At 38.5% G+C, this 23,751-nt stretch overlaps 1 protein-coding gene across 3 annotated transcripts in view; it reads left to right on the top strand.

The window, feature by feature from the left end:
- POLA1 (DNA polymerase alpha 1, catalytic subunit) overlaps positions 1-23,751 on the top strand; it is a 295,300-nt gene that overhangs the window by 110,028 nt on the left and 161,521 nt on the right. For all 3 annotated transcript variants that reach the window (XM_024746622.1, XM_024746621.1, XM_024746620.1), the window contains 5 exons: positions 9,255-9,287; positions 10,018-10,110; positions 11,339-11,544; positions 13,365-13,497; positions 20,277-20,408. In XM_024746622.1, the coding sequence (XP_024602390.1) occupies positions 9,255-9,287; positions 10,018-10,110; positions 11,339-11,544; positions 13,365-13,497; positions 20,277-20,408 (597 nt within the window). The remainder of the gene's footprint in view (positions 1-9,254; positions 9,288-10,017; positions 10,111-11,338; positions 11,545-13,364; positions 13,498-20,276; positions 20,409-23,751) is intronic.

Raw genomic sequence — 23,751 nt, 5'->3', positions numbered from 1 at the left:
GTCCCCCCGTCCCCTCCAGGTACTGAGCTTAAAAAGCTCTCCCTCCTCTGACCTCCCTGGAGGCAGAGAATAATGAAGGACAGCCCCATGAGTACCTTGTCACACACTAATCTTGAGCTTTCTGGAAATCAACAATGCTTCCATCAAAATGGTGACAGCAGCGCCTTGGTCACTGCAGCTTGAGGTTGTCCTCCGGACCACCAGCTAGGTCCTCTTCCATGGCTGAGCTTCAGGCCAGGTGCTTAGTGATGATGAGTGGCATCCTGTGAAATCTGATATTTGTGGGGGCCAGGAGCTCAGAGTGAGGCTAACGTCACATTTTCTCATGACCTCAGTTATAAAGAAAATGTTGCAGATTCTGGAAAATGCTAATGTCCTTTTTAGCCATAAGTATTATCTTGATTGCAGTGCTTCAGAATTGCCCAACTTCATTATCTGAGCATAGCCAGCCTGACGCCTTCTTCTCAAATAGACAATTATGATCAATTAAGCACTTTCAGGCCTTATAGAATACTTAATTTTATTAGTCAATTATTTGTGCTTTGAAAGAGTTAATGGTAGCTACCCAAGCCATTATTAGAAATTAGAATGTCCCAAAATAGAAAGGCTATTTCGTTTGTGTATGGCACTGCAGTGGAAAATGCCAAGCATAGTTTTTACTGAGTTAAAGGGTGAGGGAGGGCGGAGTGGGGGAGAAAGTTACATGTAAATCATTTAGCCATTAACCTAATGGGTGGATTTATAAATCCTATTACTATAAGCCCTTTTCATTTCCACTGAGGCTTGGTGCATGCTTGATCCCACTAATGTAAAATTCATTCCGTCTAAGTGATTACTGAAGTAAGACACTTGGAGTCAGTTTTCATCGGGTTGTGCGAAACTTGCCTGAGTGCCGATGTTCACTACAGGGCGGACATAGTTTGGCCGTGTCTTCATTAGCTCCCCAGATGAGTTATGTGAGGAGTCAATCAGGGAACCAAATCTTGGTGCCTTTTGACATGTCTGTGTTCTTCTGTGAGGGAAATACATTGAAGGGGCTGAAAATACCCAGCTCCAAAGCAAGAGGCAAGACCTTTGGGTGGGGCTTTTCTAGTCTCATGGACATTATGTGAATTCCAGGAAATCAGAAAGCTCTATTTTTATGGCTAATTGGAACATCTTCAGTGATACTTATACTTAAATGAATCAAAATTTCAAAATTGATGAAACACATGGACCCTTTTCCTAGAAAAATGCATATAGGCACACATTCAAATTTCTCCTTACAGTTTCGGGGATTTTCGGATTTCTTGACCTTAGGTCAATATCTCCTGCTCTAGTTTCAATCTTGTTGTCTGAGGGATTTTTTTTCTCCCCCTGAGGATTTAATATTTAAGAATGTAGGTTCGTACTTGATCTCTTGTGTCTGTGAGTAGATTTGGCTCAAGTTTGCTTTAAAACCAGCTCTACAAGCTCTCCAGTCTCCTGTGTCAGGTATAATCCCACGTATGGCAATAGTGCACATATATGCGAGTGAAACATATAAGACGTGAGTTTCTAGACTGGAAGTTGGAGTGGAGGAGGAATAGACCATAAGAATGTTGTGAAGGGAAGGTTTCTTTGAAGGTGAAAACAGTCTTTTAAAAGTCAAAATGTAAAGTGGATTTTTAAAAATCCACAAGATGAGTAAATATTTTAGGGCAAGAAATTAGAAGACAAGGGAGAAGTTCAGTTTTCATTTCACATATTCAGCGCCGTAGTTTGTGGTTTTTTAATTTTTTAGATCAAAATTAGGGCCCTGTCAGATTTTACGGCAGTAATTGAAAGATACTCATAAATATCATTAAATGTGTCTGTTGGGGAGGGGAAACCTTTCAGAAAGCTTTGTTTAGTCAACGTGTTTTATATTCCTTACACATGAGCTACCAGAAGGTTATGTTGTAAATTAAGGATTTAAAACAAAATCAGTTTATCTGGAAACGAGTTGTATGGGAGAGGTACACTGTTTCAGTCAAGTTTATAATTAACGGGCCTTTATCACTGGGGTAGAAATTAATTTCTCTTCAGTGAATATTTGTTTATTTAACATGCATTGTATTTGAAGGTGGAATTAAAACTGATTTACTGTTCATTTCTTGCATGGAAAGAGCTAGCATTTAAATGTGTGCTGTGTGTGGGTTTAATAGCTGCTTCCTGTAACCAGCTTTAGGGTCCTGTCGTTGTGGAGGTGCATTTATCAATCCATGGCTTTGCTTCTTTTCTTCTTCTCACGCTGGACCACTTGGGGTTGCCTCCTTTTACTAGAGCCTGAGAAATAAATATGCATTGAATTACTGCTACGTGCCAGGCATTGTGTTAGGTTTAATGGCAAAGACATGATCTCTGCTTATAATTTACTTATAGTTTCTTTTTTTTTTTTTTAATAAAATTATTTATTTATTTATTTATTTTTGGCTGTGTTGGGTCTTCGTTTCTGTGCGAGGGCTTTCTCTAGTTGCAGCAAGCGGGGGCCACTCTTCATCACGGTGCGCGGGCCGCCCACTGTCGCGGCCTCTCGTTGCGGAGCACAGGCTCCAGACACGCAGGCTCAGTAGTTGTGGCTCACGGGCCCAGTTGCTCCACGGCATGTGGGATCTTCCCAGACCAGGGCTCGAACCCGTGTCCCCTGCATTGGCATGCAGATTCTCAACCACTGTGCCACCAGGGAAGCCCCTGCTTATAGTTTCTTAATCTTACCTTTTCTAATAGAGTTGTATGCTGTGATTTACACAGAATAATTTGGGGACTACATTGAACTAACATTCTCATTAGTATCATTGGATTGGGGAGGCCAGAGAGGCTTTTCTGGTGGTGTGAAGTTCCTTGTAAAATAAAGGAACTTCATGTTTTAGTTGGAGGGGCCATTTATTATGTTTGGAGCTGGTGAAGGTTTGGAGGAGATGGTTGGGATTTAGAATAAATGCTTGTGGGACAGACAATTGAATATGGGCCTGGAGAGAGAAAATGTTGAGTTATCAGTATAATATCACTGATTCTCAGCCAGGGGCAGTTATGCTCCTCAGGAATCATTTGGCAATATCTGGAGAAAATTTTGGTCACAACTGAAGAGTATATGTGTGTGTCTGTGCACACATATGCATGTGCATGCATGCTACTGGCATCTAGTGGGTAGAGGCCAGGGCCAGCCTTCCATGACAGAGAATTATCCAGCCTAAATGTCAGTAGTTCTGAGGACGAGAAACACTGGTGTGTGTGTGTGTGTGTGTGTGTGTGTGTGTGTGTGTGTAGGTGTGTGTGTAGGTGTGTGTGTGGGTGTGTGTGTAGGTGTGCATGTATTCTCCCGGAGCAGGGGAGCAGGGTTATCTCAAGACAAAGTGTCAGATGTTTTATATACTGTAAATGTGCCCACCCACTTAAATGAAGTGCATAAAGTTATATGCAGACAACTCGTGAGAGCTTATGTATTTCTAGTTATTTAACGACCAAGTGCCCTTCAGAAGCAATCTAGAATATGGCAATATAGTCTTACAATGATAGTTGTCTTTGTTGGATATATTAGTGCCTCCTTTTCATAACACTAAAGAAATGAGTGTGGTACAAAGTCAAAGCAGCCATATATAAGGAAGAGATATTGCTACTTGTCAAACTTGAATTCTAGATTTTTAGATCTGGGAGGAATCCCAACCTCTTAATTTTATAAATGAGGATGCTAAGACCTAGAGGGGGAAACCAACTTGTTCGCAAATCACTTAGCTAGTAATTGGCAGTTTTAAACCAGTATTCAGATTTCAGACCCCTGACTTTTTAGTTTTTTTAACTCGTATTTGTATAACGTTTTATCTTTGTAAAGCATGTTTTCAGTGTACGGTTCTTCTTATTACCACCTAGCTCTGGGAACTAGGTGGTAGTATTATCGCAGTTTTAAAGAATGTAAAGCTAAGGTTTAAAGGCAGTAGAGAGCCCAGTGTCATGGGAATGGAGGAGACAGAAAGTAGGGTGCTTATTAAATCCATAGCCCTTGCTCCCTGAACATCTTAGAGAGAAGACACATATCTAAGAATAACAGAGAATAGGAAAATAGGAAAAAGGCGATCTAATATAATGAAGATGAAATAAAAGATGTTTGCCAAGCAGGAGAACTGAGTAACACCGAGTCCTGCTTGGAAACTGCTGAAACTGGGAATAGGGAAAGCTTAATGATTGGATTACCAAATATCATAATATTTATATTTCTTCTACTTTTCTCTTCCCCATCCTTCAAAACCATTCATGTTGCTACCCCTATTATGCTAATGTATTACAAAAAGTTTCCAGTTTATTTCTAATTTTATGTCATCAGTAACAGAAGAATCCTAAAGCCATTTGAGATTTCACTTGTCATTCTGTTCGTGCGTTATTTGTTTCGAATTTGACCTTAACCCAGCATTTTCTTATCTTAGAAGATTCCCATTTTGTTTAGTTTCTGCATCAGATATCAAAGTGGGTTTCTTGTTAGTAGATATTACTATAATAGATGTATGCTTTTGGAGTAAGAGCTTGAAATTTTATTTTTTTTAACTGTGGGAAGTTGGTGTTTTCTCTCTCATTTAATATTGATAAGTACTGTTTGGGACTTCCCTGGTGGCGCAGTGGCTAAGAATTTGCCTGCCAATGCAGGGGACACAGGTTCCACCCCTGGTCTGGGAAGATCCCACATGCCACGGAGCACCTAAGCCCGTGAGCCACAACTACTGAGCCTGTGCTCTAGAGCCCGCGAGCCACAACTACTGAGCCCACGTGCCACAGCTACTGAAGCCTGTGCGCCTAGAGCACGTGCTCTGCAACAAGGGAAGGCACCACAATGAGAAGCCTGCGCACCGCAACAAAGAGTAGCCCCCACTCGCTGCAACTAGAGAAAGCCCACGCACAGCAACGAAGACCCAACAGAGCCCCACCCCCCAAAAAAGGCACTGTTTTAGTCTGTAATACCATTAAAATCATTTTATAACCTTTGAATGCATGCATGGCAAAACACTAGTATTCTGTTCTAACAAAAAATAAAGACCCTGGCCTCGTTAGGAGAACCTGTAACCACACACCTCAGTCGTGGTTGGTCTTAGGTGGCTGCTGTTGTTTATCCTGGTGCGACAAACATGCTTTGTGCTTAGTAAACCGCATCATGGGTGTGGTCCTGAACACATTATTTTCTTTAGGAAGCAATTTTTGAAATACACTTCACGTTTCCTTTTTAGTCCTCACCATCCTTCCCCAGTCTTCAGAGGCTCAGACTGGGGCTAAAACACCTTTTCGTGTTATTTTAATGACTGCTCTCCCCACCCCCAGCCCCACTCCTTTCCTGTTTCCCCCTCCTCTTTTCCCCCAATGGCACTGCTCTGCAAAGCCTGCAATGATTGATATGATGGCAGTGCTGTCATTCTTTTTAACCAAAAAAAAAGTCATTTTTGTTCTAGTTATTTTAATAGAGTCCCATTAAAGATGTATTGCTGACTGAAATACCGGCATGAAGGGCTCTCGCTGAGCTGAGCCCAGGAATTAAGAAGTCAGGAAATCGGCTGCTGCATTGCAAGAGCCTTGTGTGACACCGAATCTCCTGATTGGGGAGATCATTACTGCTATTATGACTCGACTTGCGTAGGAATTTTAAATTCCATCTGAATGTCAGTAATAACCCTCTTAGCAAATTATCCTGAATAAAATCACGAAGGCATTTTATATAATAGGTGTTGAATTACTGGATAGATTTGCTAATTAAATACTCTTTGTTCTGCTGCAGTTGACATTACAGGGTAAGATCTTGAACAATTATTCTCAACAGCTGTACTTTGTTAAGGGAAAAATTAACCACAAAGTTTATTTTTTTACACTTGAAGTTGGCAGATTTTTGAAATGTGCTTGAAAAAATTCCATCATCCAATTGGTAATGAGTAGATAAATATGCAGGTGTTGCTGTGAAATCAGATAACTGCAGACTGCCTTATTAATGAATTTAGCAAGCCTTTATAGCCCTGTGTTCTAGCTGCTGGCACTTAGAAAGTGATTTTCTGTCAGAATGGGTAGCTTTAATATTAGGCTTGTCACTGTGAAGTGAACTTATGAACGGTTATCTTGTAATCACTGTACCTTGTGTCCAGTAGACCTTTCAGGATACCTGTGGCTTTTTATTTAAATGCATTTCCTTAATGGGGAAAATATCTGTAATATATAAGTTTTTGATTGTTGGCTTCCAGAACATTCATGTGGTATGGGCCTTTTAACAAGGCAGTGAAACACAATAAAAAGAAAATGAGACATAAGGTCCAGCTTCCAGATCAAGCTGTTGATTAGCTCTGTTACTTTGGGCAAAATCGTAGAGCCTAGTTTTCCTCATCTGTAAAATGGGGTTTATAATAGCGCCTACTCCTCAGGATTATTCATTCAGCATTCTACAGATATTCATTAATAGCTACCATGTACCAGGGCCTCTGCTAGATAATAAGAGTTTGGTAACCCACAGGAAAGATGGTGGTTAAAAGTATTGTCAGAAATTGGTACAACCTCTTTGGAGACCTGTTTGGCTATATTTATCAAAAATGTAAAAACACAACCTTTGATCCAATAAGCCCTCTTGTAGGAGTTTATCTCATTACTGGCAGATTGGCAAATTACATGTATATAAGGATTATTTATTAAAGTGTGTTTATGAAGGTAAGGATTAGGAACCACCTACGTTCATTAACAGCACTAGTTAAATCATGCTTGAGTCGTACAGTGGAATACTGTGTAGTCGTTAAAAAAAGAATAAGGCAGCTCTTTATGTGTGGGTATGGAATAATCTCTAAAATAAAGTATTAGGTGAAAAAAGGAGTTGCGGTATGTATAGTCTTTATAGTTTGCTTAGTTTCCTATCATTTTTTGCAAAGCATCCGCTGAGAGGTTTCTGCCACCAAAGGGGAACTCATTTTAGTAGCAGCCCTCAAATTGTGTGTGGAAATGGTTGTGAGTTGGTGGAAGGACAGCATGAGGGTGGGTGGTGGATCTGAAAGGTGAACGTCGACACTTCATGTTGGAGGTGCACTTAGGGATGATATAGTAGGTTTGGTTCACAGTGCAAAAGGAGAGCAGAAGAAATCTGTTAGTGCATATGTGGAATTGGAGTCAAAGGTTGACAGATTGCTTCTGAGGTGGTGTACTTAGCAGGGAATGCTTACCTGGTGGGGTTGTCCGTTGTGATGAGGAAAGCCAAGCCTAGCAAGGTGGAAGGGGCAGAGGCTGAAGAGAACTCATGATAAGTAGTTTTGTCCTCACTATGATTAACTTGACTTGGGTTGATCTCATTATTGCCCTTTTCCCAAAGGAATTGTCAGGTATTCTCCCACAGTGCATTTCCCTGTAATTTATATGTTAATAAATGAAGATGAAGTGGAAGAGAGTGAATGTTTTTTATGAGTTAACTGGATTTTAGTGTCTAGTAGAAGAGTGATTGGGATTACTATGAGACCTATCAGTCAACTAGCCAACAGTTTTTCGAGTGCCTGTTAGATGTGAAGCGCAAACATGTGCTCTGACCTCCAGGAGCTTGTGGTCTAGTTGGGTAGGGGACAAACTGTCAGCTAAAAACTGTTTCCAGGGACTTCCCTGGCAGTCCAGTGGTTGGGACTCCGCCTTCCAGTGCAAGGGTGCAGGTTCAATCCCTGGTTGGGGAGCTAAGATCCCACATGCCTTGCGGCCAAAAGGCCAGAACATAAAACAGAAGCAATATTATAACAAATTCAATAAAGACTTAAAAAAATGGTCCACATCAAAAAAAAAAAACTTAAAAAAAAGATTGGGATTACCATGATTATCTTAGTCCAGTGGTCCTTAACCCTGCCTGCAAGGTAAGAATAATCTTGAGAGCTGTTTAAAAAAAACTGCTGGGGCCAGCTCTTGGCATTTTTTAAGAAGATCCCCGGGTGATTCCACTGTACAGCCACTATGGAAACCATTGGTTAGCCTGATCAGTATTCACCACCCCCAGGGCAGGGGAAGGTCTTCCTTTCCCAAGAACGTATGACACTGAACTCATGCACAACATTGGGAGACAGTACTACAGAGGAGGCGGGCAATGGAAATGGAACGTACGGGGTAGATATAAAAGACACTCAAAGGCCAGGATTTACAGGGATCTGTAATATAAAGGACAAGAAGGACAGAAACACCATGACGTTTGAGCTTAGTTGACAAGAAAGACTCTTGGAGGTAGGGAAAAGAAATATAAATGAAGTAAATCTTCTATCTGGGTCATTGGAAGGGTGACTTCTGGTTTAGATTGATGCTTTGAAAGATGGATGCTTGTCTAGAAACAATAGCGTGCAGTGACTCAGGCCCCACGCTCTGGAGTCAGAGCGCCTGTGTTTGTATCTTTGCTCTATCACTTACTAGGAGAAATTAATTCTCTTCTCTTTGTTTTTTGCATCTAACAAATAACGGTATTAATAGTGGATGTCTTGGGGCCCTTAGAGAATGAAATGAAGAAATGCACGAGATGCTCATAGCAGAGCGTCTTGCCCATATATTTTACACATACACACATATACTGAGTGCTGAGGATGTTGTATTACTCCTTTGAAGAGGCCTTCACTTGTAAAATATGTTTTACTTCTGATCTAGTCCAAGATAATTTATGTCTGTTTTTATTTACAACTACATTATAACCTGTATGTTTCTAGTCTTACAGCTGCATAGGCCTGGGGACAGACCTATCTACAGATACTATCTACTATATCTGTTTGTCTTTATTTACTGCATGTTTATTGAGCCCCACCTTTGCACTGGGCACTGTACTAGCTCCAGGGATATATAGTAAAGATCTACATATTTTTTTTTAACTTTTAAAATTAAGATCCTGAATACCGTAAGAATTGCTGGATTTGAAATGCTTGGTCAAGCTTTTTGTTAGCCGTGTAGTTCTATTTAAATATTAATAGCAAGAATAGTTTGCCTTTATGCCATATTATAACAGGGTATTTTATTCATATTTATTAAAGATAGATCTTTATGTAGATCTGCTTACATAGATCTTACATAGATCTTTACAGCAAATCTGCTCACGTATCTCTGCCTAAGAGTCAGTGTAGAGGCAAACTGATTTTTAGATTACGTTGATGATGTTGTTTTGAGGGTTGTAGTTAGAAAACCATCAAGAGCTTTAAAAATATATGGGAATGACAAATCATTGGGTTACCTATCTCTGTCAGCATATATTTAGGTTTTTGTAATTATATAATGCATTAATCTTGACTTTTTATTTCATTTAGATTTTGATGCATACGAAAGAGATGGTACAGAAGGTAATGCTGAGCATTTTCATCCTACAGTGATTCTTAGTTATCATACCTGGTGACGTTTTTGTATTCAAGGAAAATTGTAACCCAGACTGGAAATGACTTCTTAGGATGCCTGGTTTATATTTATAATCCCTCCTAATGGATTATAGCCTTTTTCTTTTACTAACACTGATATGATCTAGCCGCTGCTTGAAGCCTATATGTGAGTGTTTCTAGCAAATTAGTAACAGTGCTAATTAGAGCTTACTTCCAGGCCTTTATACTGTATGTGCTCTAGTGTTGTTTGTTATGATTGATTTTTTTGACACTTCATATTATACTAAATACTGTTTGAAACTGTTAAGAATTTAATACGGATTTGTGCCCCTGAATTGAAAAAACCCATTTTGTTTCTGCTTCATAAATTGCCATGACCACGAAGCATGTGGGACAGTGGTAGACCCCCCTTTCCTAGTCTCTTATCTTTTTGAAACTAGATACTTCCCCTGCCACTCCACTCTCTGTTATAAGAAAATTAGGGAGATTTTCTTAATATGGCAGTGCTTGCCTTTCTGGTTTATTGGGGCTTAGTCTTTGATTGTGCAGTGACAATATGGGTAAGAAGAAACGTAAACTCTTGAAAAATCATCCGGAACCTGTAGTTTCTATAGCATGGAAAATCTTGAGTTTCACTGGGTGCGTGATGGTCACAGTGTTTTTGTTGTTAACTTTTATGATATTTGCTTTTCATTAGATGAATCTTGAAGTTATTTATGGAGATACAGATTCAATTATGATCAACACCAATAGCACCAATCTGGAAGAAGTGTTTAAATTGGGAAACAAGGTGAGATAATTTTATAAAATTATCTGTTTTAACCTGCTTTTGTGAATTCTATTTCTAACATGGAACTTCATAAATTCCAGTTTCTGTACATCTGTGTCCTTCTGAAAATAATAATAAACTTAGTGCCTTTGATTCTTCATCCTCTGTTATATTTCTTAACCTCTACTCCAGTTGTTTGTTTTGAGGGCAAAATTCAAAGGAAATTGGTTTTTCCTTAAGTGTTGGGTATGTTATACCTTTGAAAACAGTCTAAGTTTAATAAGTTTAAGGTGTGACCACATTAGTACCTAGCACATTGTCATTCTTAAGGAGAATTATGTCTCTAGTAGTATTGAGATGCATTTTATACAGTGATAGATATGGATAAGTACCTACCAACATATATACATATATCTATAATTTTTACAGGAGTACTTAAAATATATTGGAAAAGTCAAAGGGACATTTAAAAGTAATCATTTGTAGCCTCCTAATTGCAGTTCACAATTAGCAAGTGCTTTTTGAGCACTTGCTATGTTAAGATATTGTCCCAATAAACTAAAACTAAGGTACCATCTTACAAGCTAACAGCTTCCTGCCTTTCCCCCCTAAAATGCTTGAAATTTGAACTGTAGTCTTTACTTAAGAGCAAGCTTGGCATATTGTACTCATTGGACCTTGAAAAGTTGTGCATTTTCCCTGGAGGTGATGGTCTGTGCCATGACCCTATCAATAAAGAGCAGGTGGCTGTTTCATTTATTTGTTCAGCAGGTAGTTATTTGCTTAAAGCCAAGGTGCTATGGGAGGTACAGGGAGGTCTTAGACATTATTTTAATAGTCAGAGTTTTACTGGCCATGTATCTAGTTGTTGGGCTATCTAATCTCTAAGTCAGTAGTTTGAAGGTAAGTACTTACGCATTTAGTTTTTAGATTCGAAACAGAGTATTTCATAATCTTCATAAATTTCCTGGGGCTGACACTGCCAATTTTGTCCTTTGGTTGAGTGGGGTGATATAGTTATATTATTGTCTCTTTGTTTATCTTTTTATCTGTTTTTGTTCCTGCGCTTCTTCAAAGTTCTTGCATCATACCAAGCATAATACCGTGTTCTGTATAACCTGAATGAATGCCTTCTAGTCTTATGTGACTTCTAGTTTTGTTTAGATGAACTCTTGGGAATTTGCAGCATGTTTATCTTCTCCCTATTAGATGTTTGAGAAGCTAGCATTAATGGTTGAAATTTTCACAGGTGAAAAGTGAAGTGAATAAGTTGTATAAACTACTTGAAATAGACATTGATGGCATTTTCAAGTCCCTGCTACTGCTGAAGAAAAAGAAGTACGCTGCTCTGGTTGTTGAGCCAACAGTGGATGGGAATTACGTCACCAAACAGGAGGTGAAAGGATTAGATATAGTTAGAAGAGATTGGTGTGATCTTGCTAAAGACACTGGAAAGTGAGTTCAGTTTTCATTTTTGCTTTTGTTGTTTGTTTTTAAAAAAATTGAAGCGTTAACAGTGTGGAGAACACTTTGATTCTGCCAAGCACAAGGACACGACTTCTTTTTTGTTATTGTTATCATTGCATATTAACAGTTCTTACTGATTTGGAGTGGAATTTTACAGATGGGTTAAAACTTAGAAAAAGCCAAACTCGCTCAGTAAGAAATGCTTGCTATAAGATGCATCTTACGAGTTTTAACTCATGGTGAGGGTAAGCCTTCACATTTTAGATGCTTACAGAGTTGGGTTCATCGATGTTGGCTTCTTTTTGGTTTGTTTTGCTTTACTGTTTCTTTTAGAATGTGCAGTGTGTTGTGCTCCTGAATGTTCCTAGCACCTCCTTAGGGTCACAACTGTTAAGGTGTCCCCGTGTTGTGGCTTAAAATGTTCTGGGATTCAAAGTGGGCCATGTAGTGAGACTTTGTTCCCGCCCATATCATTTGTGTGTAAAGATTCTTACTAATCTCGGTGAATTTAAGTGCTAGTTCTCAAATACTGTATGTACCTCAGAAATAATAAATGTCATGACCGACCCCTTAGTTTTACATCTGGGACTGAAGGTTGTGATAATAAGACCTATTTGTTTGTTTTTAGGGTCACATTAAGTTATAAAGCACCGATTTTAAAAAAGATGAATCCTTAGGTAGTTTATGTACCATCTTTCCAGATAATTCCTGTTTTTGTGAACCTGAACAGTTGTGAAAATAGAAGGACGTTTTTCTTTAAAGTGAAATTTAAAATTAATTTTAGTATTGCTGAATGTCAGCATTTTTTACTTGTTTTCCAGTCTTCTTCTTGCTTTCAAGTTGGGAGATTGAGCATTTGTTGCTTCTGCAAAACTACTCTTGATTAGGCAAAGTTGATCATCTGAGTATGGGTCACTGTTAGCCTTTTATGAAATATAGTTTGAAATGCTTCATTGCCCCCAAATGTACTCAAAGATGAAACTACTTTGTATAGACTCGATTAGAGTGTTCTCTTGAGCTTTGTGTTTTCTAAGAAAAGATGCATCATAATAGAAGTAAATTTCTCTGAGTTAGAAATGTATTAGTAATTAAAGCTATACAAATGTTTTTGTCAGGGTTCTTTTTCTGACAAATTATAATGCAGCTGTCAAACCCTCGCTCTGCATTTTCTCAGAAATGGATAAAATATTGGCTTCCCTACTCCTTTTCTTTTTCTTTTTTTCTCTTTTTTTTGGGTCTGATAGAATAACATGAAGTTTTTGAGGCATAGCAATACGGTTAGAGAACACTGAAAAATATAATAAAGCTGAAGAAAGAAAACTTTGGAATCTTTGAGTTTTAAAAGATTTGCATAAAGAACTTCATATTCCTACTTTCCTAGCTTGTAGTCATTTCGGGCAGAGATAATATCTTGATGCTTTATGAGGAGAGTGAAATATCTGTGTTCTCAAATTTCTCCTAAGAGTAGAGCACAACTGCTTGTGAATTTTTGTAATTGCATAAAAATATGATGGAACTAATACCGCTCTCTGTACACACGCAATGGGAAGCCTTAGCCGCTACGTTAAAAAAAGGGGGAGGGGGCTGGTCTGTGTGTTTAAGGGCAAACCTGATGTTCCAAGGTTGATAAACCTTTGACAGAGTTAATGTTAGAAAACAAATAGTGATGGGCTTTTGGACATTAACTGTCATGTTAGCTTTTAGTATGGCTCTTGTCCACATGTTAGTCTAATGGCACTTATCTTCCTTTCTCTCCTTTATTAATAAAGTATGATACTAAAAAAATCAATCCGTCTCTTTTTTTGCAGCTTTGTCATTGGCCAGATACTTTCGGATCAAAGCCGGGACACTATAGTGGAAAACATTCAGAAGAGGTTAATAGAAATTGGAGAAAATGTGCTAAATGGCAGTGTCCCAGTGAGCCAGTTTGAAATTAACAAGGTAAATGTAGCATTTATTGCTGAATCCAGCTGCTGCCATGTGTTTTTCTCCTCCTTCAGATAGTTCAAAAACCACCTCATTCTTGCAGTTGAAATAAATTCTAGCTAGTGATGAAAGCTGCTTAACGACCATCTCACAGACTGCGCATTAGCTTACCACTCTTCCTCGCCCAGCCACAGACGCTACCCTGTCTGCAGTTGGGGCCTTCTCTCTCCGTTCCTCACGGAAGCCTCGTGTCCAGAGGTTCTATGGAGTGATGTAGTTGATGTTTCAGGGACTTGGGAGTATTGCCTTAGTCATCGTCGTCCTAAGTTACAGTTGTTTGGGGGACAGGCCTGTAAGCTTAGACAGAGAGCGTGTGTTTGTGTAACTTTACAGAAGGTGATCCTTAGGGGTACTTATAATCAGAAGGCGTTTTTAGACGTTGTTATTTAGAATTAAGGTGGTGCCAGCGCTTTCTGTATATTCAAAGCACTTGTGCTTTTTTTTTCTTAAACTATATAAATAGTTTCTCTTTATGGATAGTCTTAGTTGTTGAAAACAGGGAATATTTTTTCTTACCTAATTTGAAAAAGAAAATCTTGGTTTCCCAAAGTGCTGTGTAGTACAAGATGTTAGGTTATAGATTTCTTTTTTTCCATTTAAACAGAGTATCCTTACATATTCCAAAGGTAATTTTGCAAATACCATTTTACCCGTTTTGTGATACATAAATTTTGTTGTCAAAACTCATACTAAAAAGAATTTTAATGAAACAGAATCTAATGATGGCATTAAATGGAAGTTTTAGAATTAAAACTCGTTCTAAATACCCCTATGCTAAAGTAATGCCAGTCATTTTTGCACATTACCTTACTCTATAAAACAGTTTTACATGGTAGCAATTACAGTGTATATTATTTTGAGATTTGTTTTCACTTAACGTATACAGATTTTCCCACATTTCTGTATTAACCTTAAAAATCATTATGTTAATCTTATATTTCACTGCTACATCTTTAATTAAAATTTTTGATTATTACATTATTTATTTTTGCTATTGTTAATAACTGTATTGAACATCTTGTTCCTGTCTTTTTTAAAAATTACTATATGATCTTTTTAAAGTACATTTATTTATTTATTTACTTTTGACTGTGTTGGGTCTTCATTGCTGTGCACAGGCTTTCTCTAGTTGTGGCGAGCAGGGGCTACTCTTCATTGCGGTGCACGGACTTCTCATTGCGGTAGCTTCTCTTGTTGCTGAGCGTGGGCTCTAGGTGTGTGGGCTTCAGTAGTTGTGGCTCGCAGGCTGAGTAATTGTGGCTCGTGGGCTCTAGAACGCAGGCTCAGTAGTTGTGGTGCACGGGCTTAGTTGCTCCGCGGCACTTGGGATCCTCCCGGAGCAGGGCTCGAACCCGTGTCCCCTGCATTGGTAGGCAGATTCTTAACCATTGTGCCACCAGGGAAGTCCCCGTTTGTCTTTTTGCTTTTGGATGAATTACTTTCTTTGTTTAGATTCCTTGAAGTAAAATATTTGAGTCAAAAGATTTGAGTATCTGTGTCTCTTGTCAAATTGCTTTATACAAGTGATACTAATTGATAATAACAAAATGTGTGTGCTAGTTTCACCACAGATTTCCTTGTACTATAGAAGTGACATTTCATTGGTGATAATATCATCGGTGATATTTAAATAAAACATTGCTACCATAAATGGATACAAAACAGTATTTTACCGCTGGATTTAATTTGCATTTCTTTGATTCCTAGAGAGAATGAATATTTTCTATGCGTATCCTTACGATTTGTATTTATTCTTAGTTAAGTCATTTGTTTCCTACTCCTTAACAGTGATGTTTTTAATGTCACAAAAGAAGGCATTCATTTATACATGAAAAGTACAAAAAATTAGAAATAAGTAATATAAGAGGACATGTGCCTTGACGCTAGCTCTTCCCTTTATGTGATGCAGTGCATGCCTGTTGGCATGGAATCACTTAGGACGTTTGAAAGTGGTTTCCTTTCAGATTTTGTTTTGTCTCTTTCTCAAAAATTTGCATAAGTAAGAATTACTGTTTCAGTCTTGCTTTGATCAATTTTTGTATCAGTTCTGCAGATTGAGTACCTGACACTGTCTACCTTCTTAGAAATGTGAGTCCTCTGTTGCACGGGGTTCCAGGCATGAATTTGGAAGGCTGAGTCCAAACATGACCACATTATTGGCAAAAGAACACTGAGCACGTGTCCCCTAGGGTAGTGGGCCCAGGCCGCCATCTCCTCCTGTGGGTGATGGCACAGTGTTACTAGTGTGCAGAGAAACCTAGCTGCGTGGACACACCGGCCATCCCTGCGTTCTCAGGAACATTGTGCAGTCTTGCTATTTTGAAGTTTTTATCATCGAAAATTTAAAACTTATACAAGGGATTTCCCTGGTGGCACAGTGGTGAAGGATCTGCCTGCCGATGCATGAGACACAGGTTTGATCCCTGGTCTGGGAAGATGCCACATGGCTGAGGAGCAACTAAGCCCATGAGCCACAACTACTGAGCCCACGTGCCACAACTACTGAGGCTCATGCACCTAGAGCCCGTGCTCCACAACAAGAGAAGCCACCACAACGAGAAGCCTGCGCACCATGACGAAGAGTAGCCCCCGCTTGCTGCAACTAGAGAAAGCCCGCGCACAGCAGTGAAGACCCAGCACAGCCAAAAATAAAAAAATAAATAAAATAAATAATTTTTTAAAAAAACCTTAAAAGTAAAGAGAAGAACATCATGAACCCCCATGTAGCCATCACTCAGCTTCGATAGTTATCAACTTAAAGTGACATTTATTATTACTAACAATACTAGTTAATAATTAGTGTGATTTGGGATGTGCATATATTTTCGTGTGGCAGAACTGAAACCGACTGTCTTTGATTCTCCATTTCACTTGGCATAGTAGCTGGCAAATAATAGTTGTTCAGTGAGCATTAAAAGAATTCCTTTGCCTGTTTAATCATCCATTCATCAAACATGGAGTACGTCTTATGTGCACAGTGCTAGGTTCTGGGATATAAAGTAGAATAAGCAAAACCTGGTTGGTATTTTCAAGATGTTAATGGTCTAGCAAACATATTTACTGTCACATGCTCTTATACTTCTTTAAGTAAAGAAGAAGAATTTCTTCAGTGTCGATGAAGGTAGAGTCAGTTCTGATGAAAGGGCTCTCTATATCATAGTTATTCCTGTGTCAGTTTACATTAAGCTTTTTATATATCAAGAGTGACTGTCTTAACGTTTGTCTGAATACCTGTACTGTTTAAAACTTGTGAGTAAATCAGTATTTACATTTTGTTGCTTGCAAAGGAGAGTGGAATCCAAGAGTCCATGTATGTGACTGGTTGTGGATGGTCTTATGATAAGATATAGATTAGGTTAGATTAGATTAGATTGATTTTGTGGGCATTGGTGGGCTTGAAAATGGGAGGTTAGCATAGGGTGGAGGGGTGAAGTGGTGAAGTGGTGAGATTTACCTTTGTGGAGATTTAAGCCCTTGTTGCCAAATGCAACTGAAAAACACTGTGTGTGATTTTTCTGAACTGCCACAATTTTAGCTTAAATATGTTTCATAAAGTAACACAAAATACTTCACAGCTGATTTGTATAGCCCTGGCTAACTTGAGCCTAAACCACCAGGAAGCATTTTTTGAAAAATCAAGCCTTCTGAAACTAGGCTGTGAAATCCCCAAATAGTCCCAATCTAATAATTGGAAAGTATGTCAGATGAAATTCAGAATTTCTTAACATTGCACTGAAGTATAGTCAATTGAAGAAGATAACGGTTTTCTTAAGTAGAGTTATATTGATTAAAATTTCTATGCAGTATTACCCGTCCAAGTCAATCAAGACTTCGCATAATGCAGGTTTGAGAAGATTTAAATACTTAGAGAGGCTTCTAGGTACTCTCCTACACTGAGTGTATGATTTAGAAAGTGTATAGAACAGGGGGATGTGCAGCCATGTTTGAGGACCTGCTTTGTTCTACTACAGTAGTTCTCAGATTTCCTGATCTCAGGACATCTTCACACTCTTAAAATAGTTGGGGACTGCAAGAGCTTTTGTTTATGTAGCTTATGTTGATATTTACTGTTAGAAATTAAAACTGAAAAGTTTTAAAAGCATTTATTAGTTTATTTAAAAATATCAGTAAACCCATTATATGTTTACAAAATAAAAATTTTTTTAATTAATTAATTTATTTTTGGCTGTGTTGGGTCTTCGTTGTTGCGCGTGAGCTTCCTCTAGTTGCGGCGAGTGGGGGCTACTCTTCGTTGCGGTGCTTGGGCCTCTCATTGTGGTGGCTTCTCGTTGCAGAGCACGGGCTCTAGGCGCACGGGCTTCAGTAGTTGTGGTTCGTGGGTTCAGTAGTTGTGGCTCGCGGGCTCTAGGTGCACAGGCTTCAGTAGTTGTGGCACGCAGGCTCAGTAGTTGTGGCGCATGGGCTTAGTTGCTCCGCGGCATATGGGATCTTCCCGGACCAGGGCTCAAACCCGTGTCCCCTGCATTGGCAGGCGGATTCTTAACCACTGTGCCGCCAGAGAAGTCCCACAAAAATAAAATATTTTCATGAAAAATAACTGTATATTTCAAAACAAAGAAAAATTAGCCAGAGGAATGGTGTTATTTTGCAAATCTTGTTAGCGTCTAGTTTAGTAGAAGACATCCGCGTTCTTATATCTGCTTGTGCATCCAGTCTGTTGTGATGTGTGGTGTTAGTTGAAGCATAGGAAGAAAGTCAAGTTTCACACAAATATGTAGTTGGAAAAAGAAGTATTTCAGTAATTTTTAAAGATAGTTGTGTGTATTCTTCTTTGATTCTACACCAGTACTCTAGAAGTGGTATTGTCTTCAAGGTTATTTGTATTGTGGAAATAGGAAACCATATCAATGAACTTTTCATATTCTTACATTAAAATCTTTTCATCTGTGCGGTACTTTGAATGGATCTTTTACCCATGTGTGATGTTATGCACTTGTAATTTATTAAATGTTGGTTCCCTGAGTTTTACAGATCTTCCAAAATATTGATACATCTCATTGTATATTAACAAAAACCACATTTTAAAATATTCCTACTCATCAGAAGAGTCTTTAGGTATTGGAAAGCTGTCAAGCTCACCGGAGTGGAAACAGAATTTCCAAAATTCTGATTTGTGCTTGATAGCTTCAATATTATCATAGGCAATATACACTGTCAGGTGTTTTCCTTGAAGTGGCAGGCTCGCTTGGTTCTTTTTGAGTGATTGTCTGCCAGGTACTCAAGTTAGAATAACAGTAGTTGGCCTGCCATTCTTTCAAATAAAAATTGGGTTGAGAAAGGCAGCTAGTTTAGCTTGCAACTCAAATGGTTGCACAAACGCATTTCCTCGAGCATCCTTCGTTCTTGAGTATGCTGTAGATGTGCCTTGGGCATACTTCCCATTTTGTCACACAAAATATTAGCTTTCTACTCAAGGGTCAAGAACTTTAAAAAAACTGTGAGCGTGTCATGGTGACGAATACAATGAGTATTAGTACAGGTTGGTGCTGCTGCCCAGGTTCATGTTTATAAGGCGTCAGCACCTTTACTGACCTTTGTTTCTATGTCACCAGTGCAGATAGTATTATTAGGAAAATAGCTTTGATTTCTCCACCCCCTGAAAGGGTGTCGCTAACCCCCAGGGGTCTGCAGACCACACTTAGGTGATCTAGACATGGAGCACCCTATTCCCTGTCCTTCCTCTTGTCTTTTGAAACCCACCCCTTCCCTTTGTGCATATTAAGTTCCAGTCCAATAGACGTGTTTTTTTTTTTCTCACCTCTTGCTTTTAACTTTTGCTTTTTCCCTCTGCTTGAATGTTCTTGCCCCGTCATCTTTTCTTAAAATCTATTTTTTCCTTCATGTGCCAGTTCGTTTTTTTCTTCCATGATTTCTGCTCTCAGATGGTAGCAATCTTTGCCTCTCTAAACTCTCCGTAACACTTAGTTTACCACTCCCTTCTGGCACATGTAGCTTATTTTAGAGAGTTTTTTTGTGGAATGCGGAATCGTCTGCTAATGGCAGGTGACTTAGGACCAGTGACTGTCTTATTCATCTTGCAGTACTTTACAGTGCTTGAACTTAGTGAATTATTGCAGAGTGAGCGAAATAATTTCTTCTGCAAACATTTGGTTGCTGCTACACACCAAGAATCGTTCTGAGCCCTCTGAATGCAGCTGTGGGCAAGGCTGACGTGTTCCTGCTCTCGTGGGGCTTACTTTCTGTTAAAAACTCATTCACTCTGCCTTTGGAGGGCTTAAATTGACAATGTGAGTAAATCCAGTGATTTCTGGTGCCTTAGGGATTTATTTAGGCTCGAGAAGCCTTTGAGAAACAGATCATTAAGTCAGAGTAACCGTTATCCATCCGTCTTAACTAATCAGTTAATTCAGTGAGAGAATTGCAGACATTAAGAGGAACTCTAAGGCTGCATAGAAGACTGAATTCACAGTCTGAATCTTTATATCCAAGTATTCTGTGCCATGGCCCAGAAACTCATATTTCTTTTTTTTCAGGGTTATATCTGGTCATATTAGTTACTAAATGAAGGAGAGAGGAGCCTTGAGGATAGAATGTCTGAAGATCCTGTGGCAGTGTTTTCTACATACAGCTGCTGTCATTTTTATGTTTATGTGGCTGGTGTGATTCTAGCAGAGATATGTTTAGTGTATGTCTGTGTGAGAAAGAGTTTTATTTTAAAGTTTGGGGCTTTTTGTTCCCCTTTTTTCTCTTAGGCGTTGACAAAGGATCCCCAGGATTATCCTGATAAAAAAAGCCTACCTCATGTACATGTTGCCCTCTGGATAAATTCTCAAGGAGGCAGAAAGGTGAAAGCTGGAGATACTGTGTCGTATGTCATCTGTCAGGTAAAACTGTCATAATAAATAAGACTTACACCAATTCCGAGCCCATAGTAAAATCCATCTCTCCATGGTGTCTTATTTAGTACTCTTCCAAATAATTGATGCTGTAAAGAGAGGGTTTAGTCTTGGTTGGTTTTGCAGCATTTAAAAACATTAGTCAGGGGTATGACATTTTATTAAAATTTTTATAAAACATTTGAGACTAGTGTTTTGGTTGAGTGAAATTACTTTGGTGAGACAGGTATATAACAGTAGCTGCTGTTTCAATCTGAAATTAACTTGAATGAAGATGTCTGCCAGTTTGCTTGTATATCCAGCAGTAGTCCTTTATCATTCCTTTTGCAGCAGTTTGGATTCTGAATATTATTCTACCAAAAGAGAGTAAATGCAGTTTTCACTAGCCTGTTCAAATAATTACTTGAAAAAAAATACAAAATGCATGGTTATGGAGAAAGATGAGATGTCCTAAAAAGATACCTTATGAAGAAAACACAGATTATCTAACCAGGTCCTTTTTTTTTTTTTTTGAGTGGAGGGGGCCTAGAACCCACCTCTTGTCTTCTTCCTGTTCCATGAGACACCTCTCAGGAACCTCTAGGTCTTCTGGAACAGTTTTAAACCGCTGACCAGTTTCTTTTGAGAGTAGCATGCCTCTAACAGTCAGAGATAGGGAGAAAGGGTAGAACAGAAGAGGGTTTTGGTTTTGTGGGGTTTTTTTGTTTTTTTTTGAAAGCGCTTAACTCCAGTCGGAACAAAGGAGGGGTCTCATCCCTTCTCCCTGCTTAAAAAAAAAGTCAGAGTCAAAGCGTCTACCCAGATTCTTTACAGTTACTATGGTGTGGTGTGTTTACCAAAAGGCATAACTCATCTCAATAAGACTGTTCTTTTTAATTAATTAAATATTGCTTTTTGTTATTACAGTAAAAAGAAATTAGATAAGCCTTAAACTTCAATGTGATTGATCTTTGTCAAAGTACAGTCAATGTGGTTTGCAATCAGAGAGCCTTTTCAAAATGTAGAAGTCATCTGCTAATATCTGCTTGGTACTGTAGATGATGTACATAACAAATGATTTAAGTACATGGACAGGAATCAGCACTTGACTCTGTCTCCCTCCTAGGGTTACCCTTGATTAAGAACTGTTACAGAAAGCCAATTCCTGCAGGAAAATATTTCCATAAATGTCTGACTCGCTCAAGCCCTTAATGTGCTTTGCATATTGCCTCTGACAAGTCTCATCTCAAAAAAACAATTTTCATATTATGCAAATAAAGATTTGGTAAATAGGCTAGGTTTTTTTTTTTCACTTAGGTATTCACATACATGGAAAAGCTGTTAAGATTATTAATGACAGGAGCAGATGGCAACATACAACTTTGAAAAATTATATAGGTTTTCTGAAATAGCATCTAAAACTGAAATCAAGCCACAATTATGTTTTGGCTAAACCTGGAATGGAGATGTATGGTCCTATGATCAATGTATGTCAAAAGTCAAGCTTATATTCCTTGATGTCTGAATATTGAGGTCTTTTGATTTCTTCTTCTCGGGTCTTACTGATGTAAGAAAAGCTCAAAATGCTGATGCTAAATCCAATTTGATGTATTTTCAACCCTTTTCCCATTCGACTGGTGCTGGGTGTTAACTTATTTGCTTGTTAAAAGAACAGTTCATGTTTCTTTTATTGGTTTATTCTTCTCACTGTATCCCAAGAAAAGCTGTAGGACTTTAATTTGCCTTTGTCCCCCAGCAGTGGGACATGCCCACTTTCAGCATGTTTGCTAACCAAAGCTGCCTACTTCTTTTGCTTTTAAGCACTCAGGTTATTCTTCCTCTTTCCTAACACAATTATATTTTTAGAATATGTTTCTCAAAATGTATGATGACACATTTTTAGGAGAACTATTTACTGCTGTAAGCAAAGGTGCCCTTCAAGAATAACCTATCTCCTAAACAGGTTCCTTTTTGTTTAAAATTTACATTTTGAACATAATACTCTACTGATAACTTATTCAGACTATAAATTCAGGTGAATTCAGAGAGTAATGTTTGTGGTATGTAATTTATATTGTAGTTCATAGTCTTATTAAACCATGTGAATTATTTGCTGAGATCTTAAATCAACTTCCACTTGTTGGTTAAGTTTCAAATCCTTAACTATTTAACTTTCATTGGACATAATTTTCATAAGGCATGCCTTTAACATAATTGTTTTAAGGGCGCCACTTGTCATCTGTTAAAACTTTTTTTCCATTGATTTCCTACTAAAGATGACCTCATAGTTTTCAATGAATTGTCTGCATCTGGTTGTCTCTGTAAAGTATGTACTTTGAGAAGTCCACAAATTACTACATGGGCACTTCAAGGAAGACCAACATTGCTTCTCAGTCTATTTTTAAAGGTGTATGGGATGTGTTTTTGCATATACCATGGGTTTGAGAATTAGGTCTTTGAGGGATATATCTTATGTCACAGCCTAAATGTTTGTTAGGTTTGAGAATTAGGTCTTGCTAGGTTTGAGAATTAGGTCTTTGAGGGATATATGTTATGTTACAGCCTAAATGTTTTTCCAACGTAACACAGGAAGACCTGTCATCTTACCAATTGTTTTGAATTTAGTCATGTTTGAGCTCAGATTTTTTTTTGTTTTTTTTGCGGTACGCGAGCCTCTCACTGTTGTGGCCTCTCCCGTCGCGGAGCACAGGCTCCGGACGCGCAGGCTCAGCGGCCATGGCTCACGGGCCCAGCCGCTCCGTGGCTTGTGGGATCTTCCCGGACCGGGGCACGAACCCGTGTCCCCTGCATCGGCAGGCGGACTCTCAACCACTGCGCCACCAGGGAAGCCCGAGCTCAGATGCTTTTACATACAATAAGAAATATGTTTGGGAAAAACTTTTTCAACTGAGAATATGCTTAGAACTTTTTCAACTGTTTTTTTACAGACATGCCTGACATGAGAACATCTAATGATATATTGGAAAGTAACTCAAGGGCCGTTTTTAAAAAATAATAATTTGCCTCTACAAATTTTGTTTTTATTCTTTATTAAAAATTTTTAAACTCAACATTACTATAATCTTAAGGACAGACCAGTTTTAATAAGAAACTACAATTCTATAAATCAGTCAGATTTCATGTGTTTGTTAAAAGGCAGTCTGAATATAGTTGTGGTGCGTAAAGACACCGCCCAAGGATTTTTCACACTTTTTGTCATTGGCTGTCACCTTACTCTCATCTAACAAATCAAACTTCTAAAAAGGCAACAATTAAAATTGATTAATTCTGCCTAATTTCTTTTACTGAATTGTGAACTCCTGAAAAATAATTATAAGCAAGTCTTTTAATC

This window comes from Neophocaena asiaeorientalis, unplaced genomic scaffold, assembly GCF_003031525.2.
Source record: "Neophocaena asiaeorientalis asiaeorientalis breed wild unplaced genomic scaffold, Neophocaena_asiaeorientalis_V1.1 scaffold20, whole genome shotgun sequence".
NCBI lineage: Eukaryota > Metazoa > Chordata > Mammalia > Artiodactyla > Phocoenidae > Neophocaena > Neophocaena asiaeorientalis.
The sequence above is the reverse complement of the archived record's forward strand: the minus strand, read 5'-3'. Positions and strand labels throughout refer to the sequence as shown.